The sequence below is a fragment of the Phalaenopsis equestris genome, unplaced genomic scaffold (genome assembly GCF_001263595.1).
Source record: "Phalaenopsis equestris unplaced genomic scaffold, ASM126359v1 Scaffold201156, whole genome shotgun sequence".
Classification (NCBI taxonomy): Eukaryota; Viridiplantae; Streptophyta; class Magnoliopsida; order Asparagales; family Orchidaceae; genus Phalaenopsis; species Phalaenopsis equestris.
In genome coordinates this window covers 93,425-102,223 of record NW_018220936.1, presented here as the reverse complement: position 1 = coordinate 102,223, position 8,799 = coordinate 93,425, and the positions used below count along the sequence as shown (strand labels likewise).

Below are 8,799 nucleotides of genomic sequence, written 5' to 3'. Positions count from 1 at the left end.
TATTTATATATATATAAGAATTAATCATACATTGGGTTGGATCTTATAAGATAAAAAGATATGTGTAATCCAATACAGTGCCTTTGTTACAATGGCAATAAGTCATTGGAAAAAACAATTTTAAAAAATTATAAGAGAACTTTATATATAACAAATTCAACACGAAATTGTCATAGGCCTAGACATGCCTCTGCAAGGGTTTAACTTTGATGTAATTTACTAGCAGACGTATGAAGTATATGAAAATAAATTAAGTTCAATATAAAGTTTTTTCTTCAAATCATTAGAGTATAAATCTCTTTCTCAATTAATATGTAGCTCAATAATATCTTTAATTTCTCCTTGCTTCAAGAGTTCAAAAGCTTTTGGGTCGACCTAAAACGCAATAATCACAACTAGAACCAACACATATATTATGAATTGAATATAGTTCGACCTATTAGAGAACTTTATATATAATAGATTCAACATGAAATTGTTGTAGGTCTAGACATGCCTCTACATTAGTTTAAACTTTGTTGCAAGATACTAGCAGTCAGATGAATTATATGAAATAAATTAAGTTCAATAAAAAACTTTTTCTATAAAATTTTTGAAAATGCAGTTGACTTTAGTGATCTTAACATCCTTAATAATAATAAAATGTTTCCATTTTACTGTCGCATTAGTAAAAAAAAATTGATATGGCTTTAAAAAGAACCAAGGATGGAAAGTCTATAGGACCCGATGATATCCCAATTGAAGTGTGGAAATATTTAGGAGATTTGAGAGGTTATTGGCTTACTAAACTCTTCAATATTATTTTAAAAACTAAAAAGATATCTGAGAAATGCAAGAAGAGTATTTTTGTCTCCATTTTTTAAAAAAAAGGAGATTCACAAGAGTGTGCAAATTATAGACGAATTAAGTTGATGTGTCATACTTTAAAATTATGAGAGAGGGTAATCGAACATAAGTTAACACGTATTACAAAGATTTCTTATAATCAGGTTGAATTTATGCCAAGCAGGTCTACTATAGAAGCTATACATTTGTTGAGAGATCTGATGGAGAAGTACAGAGAGAATAAGGAGGATCTACATATGATTTTTATTGATTTAGAAAAAGCTTACGATAAAATTCCAAGAGATATCCTTTAGAGTTTTAGAGAAGAAAGATATTGATATGACTTATATTCAAGTCATTAAAGATATGTATACTAGAGCAGTTACTTGTGTTCGGACAGAAGGAGAATTGACAAAATATTTTCCTATTTTAGTTGGAGTACATCAGGGATCGGCTTTAAGCACATATCTTTTTTGCTTTAGTTATAGATGCTCTTATTGGACATTTACAAAAGGGCCCACCTCGTTGTATGTTTTTTGCTGATGATATCCTTCATGTGGATAAGAATAGAGAAAGAGATCAAGAAAACTTGAATTATCAAGGTCTACTTTGGAGTCTAAAAGCCTTCATTTGAGTAGAGCTAAAACTGAATACATGGAATGTAATTTTAGTAGTAGTAGCTCTAGTGATAGAGTTGTAACTATAAGTAATCAAAATATTAAAAGGTGTGAACGTTTTAGATATCTCAGGTTTATTGTTCAGAGTGATGGTGATATAGATGAGAATGTTTTGGTTGAAGTGGAGAAATTCTTCCGACCTATTGTGTGATAGAAAAGTACCACTTAGACTGATAGAAAAATTTTATAAGATGGTGATAAGACATGCAATGCTCTATGGCGCAGAATGTTGACTATTAAAAGAGAAGCATAAAACTAACATAAGTGTTGTCGAGATGAGAATGCTTAAGTGGATGAGTGGCTTTACACTTAGAGACAAAATGTGAAATGAATATATCCATGATAGGGTTAGTGTACCTCCAGTGGCGGACAAAATTAGAGAGAGTCATCTTAAATGGTTTGGTCACATTAAACGTCGACAATCTGATGATCTGGTTAGGAGAGCCGATGTTTTAGATTTAACTTATGTTAAGAAAGACAGATGTAGACCTAAAAAGACTTGCATATTGTATAAAAAATGATCTTAATTTATTAGACATTAATGAAAATATGGCACTCAATAGAACTCAATGGAGAAAAAAGGATTCATGTAGTCGACCCCACTAGTGGGATAAAGGTTTGTTGTTGTTGTTGTCGTTGTTGTTGTAAAAAACTTTTTCTTCTAATAATTATAGAGTATAAATATCTTTCCCAATTGCTATGGAGCTTAATAATATCTTCAATTTCCCCTTGCTAAGAGAGTTCAAAAGCTTTTAGGTCGACCTAAAACCCAATAATGACAACCAAACAAAACACGCATATTATGATTGAATATAGGTAGACCTTACCCCTGGCAATTTAATCAGATTTGAATCTTATTTAGATAAAATCAAAAATAAATTCCAACCAATCCAAACTAGATCCCTTAGCCTTTGAATGAAACTATCTTGAAGTAGTTTATCAAGCTCCGCCTTTATTCATTTATATCATCTTCTTGACTCCTATAGTTCAATTAAAAGGATAGTTTGCATGATATTAATTATTCACTAGCAACAATAACAACGTAAGTATTCCACATCACTGCACTGTGTTAAAGTGCACATTGTGTTGCACTACTGCTAATTATGCTAGATAAGTAACAATCCTTTCAAAGAACCAAAAAAAAAAAAAAACAATTGAATGAACAAAAACTATTAAACATGGCTTGCTCAAAAGAGTAGCATATATGTAAATAAATCATGTTAAATAATGCAGGTCTATCAAAGACATTTTGAGGCAAAAGAAATCAGCATAGCTAGCTAGCTATTTGATAAGTAGGTGTCCTTCACTGGCCATTGAATTCAAAATCCCACAAGAAAGGTGGACTGGAAAAGCAAAAAACTACAACAGGCTAAAGGTATTTGCTGTATCATTTATGCTCACACTTGATAGGGCAAATTAGAACAATTAGCTACGACGTGTATTTTCATTGGATATTTTGAGAAAATAGAATGGTATACATTATGTTGTTAGGAACCAAATCATATTAAACATTTCATCAGCATGGATATTTTCTTTAATGAAAAACAAATGATAGATTTAGTTTCAATAACTATAGTTCTAAACAAGACAAATAATGAAAACCATACATTGCAACTATAGGTAGAACAGTCGAAGAATCTTGAAATTCTTGGGGAAAAAAAAAGATCAAGAAACAACTGACAGGTCATAAAGAGCCTAGATAGCAAAGCATTGAAGAAATGCAAAAAAATAACATTTAATTTGAAAAGGGGTAGGACTACGCATACTGTTCAGGCACCACAAAGATGTGGGTTAGTAGATAAGAGTTTTCTTATTATGTACATGTGGCTAGTTTTCTACTAGGTAAAGAACAAAGTTCATATAAAAAAGCCATGAAACATGCAAAATAAGATAAAATAAAGAGATGATCTCTGTAAAAAAGAATAATACTTGGGAGTTGGTTAACAAATAAAAAAAGGGAGTTAGATTCAAATTGTTATTCCGAAAGAAGGATGAAATTTTTAGAGTAAAGAACCAAGATTCAAAGGTGAGCTTGAATTAGAAGTTTACACAAGGGGTGAAGATTATTCTGAACTTTCCTATCCAAGTGCAAGGCATATAGATAAACGTATTCTTTTCTCCATGGTTATTTAACTTGACCGAAAATGGATGTTAAAAAAACATTTTTGTAAAGAAAAATGTAGGAGAGCAATTGCATGAATTAACCTAAAGCATTTGCTGAAATTGAAACTAAATATCATACGTTTGCTAAAAAGATCCTTGTAGGAGTTGTCATAATTTCCAAGCATGTGGTATAAAAGATATAATGAGTATATATTTGATATAGTATTCAGTTGCAACAACTACGATTGTTGTGTCAATCTAAGATCTTAGGATGTTAGCAACAATATCTATCTTTTACATTCTATTGATTGTATGTTACATGAAATTGCTACCTTAGAAGAAATCAAAATATTAAATGCCTTACTTGAAATAGAATTTGATATGAAAAATCTGGTTCGTACCAATTCTGGGAATGGAGATCATCGAGAATAAGGAAAAAGTATTCTTCTTGTCACAAAAAAATATACATCATAATAACTGTGAACAAGTTTGGGAATGACCATTTCTAAACCACTTTCAACACCCATAGCAAAATAATTTTAAGTTAAGCAAGGATCAACCACATGGCGATGATTATTAAAGATCATATATGAAAAAGATTCCCTACCAAAATCATGTGTAAGCATGTACGTTATTATTTTTTGAATGTAATTTGGCTTACACTAAGACAGTGTTTGGTAGGACACTTTTAACAAAATTTAAGTATGAATTTAACAAAACTGCACCAACACCATAAATAGAATAGATAAATCTGTCGTTAAGTTAAATCCATTTTTTGCTCGTTCTGCTTATTAAATTCGGATTTAGTAAATTCACTTATTAGTTGGATTCAACAGATTTAACAAATTTAGCTTGGGAAAAAAATATTTCAAATAAATTTATGTCAAACACATCAAATAGATTTTAACTAGATTTAATTTTAATTGAAACAAATATTATTTTGGATTTAATAATATTTAGTTTTAATAAATCCGGATTTATAGAATTTATTAAATCCTATTTAACTTAAATCCGACTTGCAGCCAAGCACCCCCTGTTATAAGAAAAATCATAACAAATCAAATGAGGCGTCAATGACAAGCTGTCAAAAAAAGTACCAAGATAGTTAAAATCCATAAAATTGGGATTGATGTATGAAAATTTTGATTCAATAAATGATGTAATTATGTGGTTTATAGATTCAAATTGAGCAAATTGTTTTAATAATGGGACATCCTCTATAAGCTATATAGTAAAGGTGTTTTCAATGCAACTAGATATGGCGTTCTCCACCACTGAAATCGAATACAATGTTGAATCTCAAGCCGTGAAGTAGAGAATGATTGAAATCAATGATTTCTAAATTGCTGATTCAATCAACACCTACTTCTGTGTTTGTTCTTTCAAAGAGTCATAGTGCAGTATACTTCACCAAAAAGTACTTGTTTCATGAAAGAAGTAAAATCCTATTTCATCAATAAAATAGTGCCAAATGGCATTGTGAAGATTGTAAATATTCCAACAAATGATGATGCATCAGAAATCTTGTAGGTATAAGAATTTATACTATTATTTTTTGAATGTAATTTGTCTTACATTAAATGTCGTAAGAAAGACCATAGCAGATCAATGAGAAGCTCCCAAAAAAAGTATCATGATACTTAAAAACCATAATATTGGGATTGATGTATGAAAATTTTGATTCCATAAATGATGTAGTTATGGGGTATATAGACTCAAATTGTGCGGATTGTTTTAATAATCAGACATCCACCATTGAAATCGAATACATTGTTGAATCTCAAGTCGTGAAGTAGAGAATGATTGAAAAGGCAGGTCCAATCAGCACCCACTTCTGCATGTGTCCTTTCTAACAGTCATAGTGCAGTATACTTCACCAAAAATTACATGTTGATGTAGAATCCTATTTCATCAATAAGATTGCGACAAATGGTATTGTGAAGATTATAAATATTCCAACAAATGGTGATGCATGAGAAATATTGAAAAGAGTACAAGCTTCCTCAATATTTTAACATTGTTTGGAGTTATTAAAGTTGGTGAGAGAAATCTTTATGTTGATTTTTTGGATCTTTGTGAATTAAAGAACCAAGATCGACATACTTGCATTGATTCTTCATGTCTTAGCTTAGTTCTTTCATATAGATCTATTATTAGCTTCTTTTTGGTTTACACGGATACTTTGAGTTGTGTGACTATACATATCCCCACCCTCCATGTTATAAATCACAATTTACAATTGCCCTGACAAGAAAATAATTTCCATCATCTTCTTTCCATTCTCTGTTTTTCCCCTTCTTCTTCAGTCGACTGTGTTCAGGTTCTTTAAGAAACAATAAAAAGGTGATATTCAAGACACATTGCTAAACAGAGGAAGGCGGAGGAGTCTTGTCCCAGGTAATGTAGTGCAGGCGCTGTTAATATTATAACTGCTAAGAAATAGAGGTGCCTTCCCTCATGCTAAACTGGAAAGGGTCCAAGCAATAGCATTGCTTGGAGTTATTAAATTTGGTGAGAGTTTTTTTTTTTTTTTTTTTTTTTTTTTTTTTTTGGATCTTAATGAATTAAAGAACCAAGGTGAACATAATTGCATTGATTCTTCATTTCTTAGGATAGTTCTTGCATATAAATCTTTTCTTAGTTTCTTTATTTTTTGCACAAATACTTTGAGGTGTGTGACTATATATATCCCTACCCCACATTTTATAAATCACAATTTACAATTCCCCTGATAAGAAAATAATTTCCATCATCTTCTCTCCATTCTCTGGTTTCTCCCTTCCCCTTCAGTCGGCTGTGTTTGGTTTTCTTGAGAACAACAAAAAGGTGACCTTCAAGAGACATTGCTAAACAGAGGAAGGTGGAGGAGTCTTGTCCCAGCCAATTGTTTAGTGCAGGCGCTGTTAATATTTATAACTGCTAAGAAACAGAGGTGTCTTCCCTCTCGTTAAACTGAAAAGGGTCCAGCAATAGTAGAGGCTGACTGGGAGCCATCTTCGTGCCTAAGTAGTTTATCAAGAACATGGAAATTACAGTTTTCTAGGGTTTCTTTTGTGGTGTGTGATAGAGCACAAATTTCCTATTCCATATGTTAGAAGTATGTTAGAAGAATATCCAGAACTTGGCTTCCAAGTTTAATAAAGTTCAGACTGTTGGAAGGAATTAATATTAAACACCTAACATGAATATACTTTTCTATAATATCAAAGCATTAACTAGCCTCCATCGAGAAAATCACTTTATAAATACACTAAAATATCAACCACAAAAAAATAACTTAATAGTTAAAACCAAACTCGATTTAATCAGTGTAAAGATCAAAAGACCATACCTTTATCTATATCTATTCCAACCATGCTTCGACAAGAGAACATTTTTGCTGCACAGAAGAAAAAGGAAATATTCAGTTAAGATGACATAAAATTTTTTATATTAAATCCACAATCACATTAATTAAGAAATAAAACTAGGTAAATGTACTGATGCTTGATTGAAAAGCGAATGCAATAATATCATGCAACTAAGTTCGAGTACAAACAATAGAGATGTCAGTCCAAAAATAAAAGTAAACAGAGCAAGAATTTACATTAAAGTAAGCTAGTTCCCTGCTATTTTATGTGAACCTAAGAAAAGCTTCTTCACCTCTTAGTCATGTTAAAAGTTTCATAATAAAGTAAAGCATAAGCTCTTGGGAATGGAGATATCATCACCAGCAACATAAAGCCTGGCAACAGCCTAAAACTTAAAATCATAGGTTAGTGACATTGACGTGCAGCATTTGGTTTCTCGTCAAAGAAAACCACCAAATAACCCTTCTACATCATCAACCTTAGGCATTTTCACTTGTTCATGCTTAATATCAAGATCAACGGTTGGTTAATCATCATTATCATCTTATTTTTCTTCTTTGTTCATATCAAGATACTAAAATACACAATTAAGGACCACTTCATACACATTCTATATTGGTCTTATCCAATTCCTCTGAGACTCCAGATAATCAGTTAGTTCTACTATTTTTGCACTTGTGTTTTTTGGCAATAATTGTTGTTTTGGAATTTCATTCTTTACATAGCTTTGTATAAGTTGTTATTTGCATATAAATGTTGAAATTGATGTGCAAAACAACAGTAGAGAGCAAGTTATATTGACGTCAATATAGTGGAGAGGAAATTGATAATATCATCATATTCAATGCATGAATAATTAATATGAAAATTGTTTGAATTGATCATCAAGATACTCAGATCTAAGAGATTGTCATTATCGTATACAAGATTGTCATGATATGATTTATGATGATCACAATTGATGATAATAGCATGCATGATCATCATGATCATGATGTAAAGCTTGAATTTACTAAGGATTAGGATTAGAAATATTTGCTCAAAGAAGATAATAAGATCAAGCAACATAGCCTCTATTTAGATATGAGGCAAGAAAGTGATGTAGGCTAACAGAAGACTTTTGGGACTACAAGTTGTCTTCAGGATTGAGAGTAGCTATGTCAATGCGATGTTGAAGTGAAATCAGGAGGGCAATTATAGTATGAAGAAGGACCATAATGAGAATAGAATGAATAACCATTGTAATCAGAATAACGATAAATGCCATAAAATAATAAACATGAAAATTTGAGGGGTTTCACAAAAATTTGATGGAGGTCCCCATACAGTAATATTTGTCATTAAACGCGCCCAAAGATCACACCATAAATTTTGAGATGGATTACAATAATGATTAAATACAATCAGTAAAAAAATAATAAAAAAATTTGGTAAGTATCACAAAATTTTGATAAAGTTCCATCATCATAATATATGTGATTACTTTAGGTGTTATTTGGTTGAGTAAACTTGTGGTGTACTGTAATTCTTTCGCAGAGATATGAGAAAATTATATGTTTGGTATGAAGAATTACAAATAAGATGTAAAGTATAAATGATTTTGAAGTTTACACCGTAATTCATTTTGGTTGAATTTAGAATTAGGTTGAATTTAGAATTCGGTTGATTTAACCGAATTTGAATTACACCGTACACTAATGCAAAATCTATCGGCAAACAGCTGCCCCCCACCCACTGCAGCCGCCCCTCGCCTGTCATCATCATCCGCTTGAAGCAGCCACCCGCCTCCTGCTGCAGGCCGCCCCCCCTGCCGCCCCCCCCCCCCCCCCCCCCCCCCCCCCCCC

General features: G+C 31.8%; 1 protein-coding gene across 3 annotated transcripts in view; it reads right to left on the bottom strand.

Moving 5' to 3' along the window:
• LOC110035981 (probable RNA methyltransferase At5g51130) overlaps positions 1-8,799 on the bottom strand; it is a 41,389-nt gene that overhangs the window by 21,555 nt on the left and 11,035 nt on the right. For all 3 annotated transcript variants that reach the window (XM_020740319.1, XM_020740320.1, XM_020740321.1), the window contains one exon: positions 6,937-6,984. In XM_020740319.1, coding sequence (XP_020595978.1) covers positions 6,937-6,984 — 48 coding nt within the window. The remainder of the gene's footprint in view (positions 1-6,936; positions 6,985-8,799) is intronic.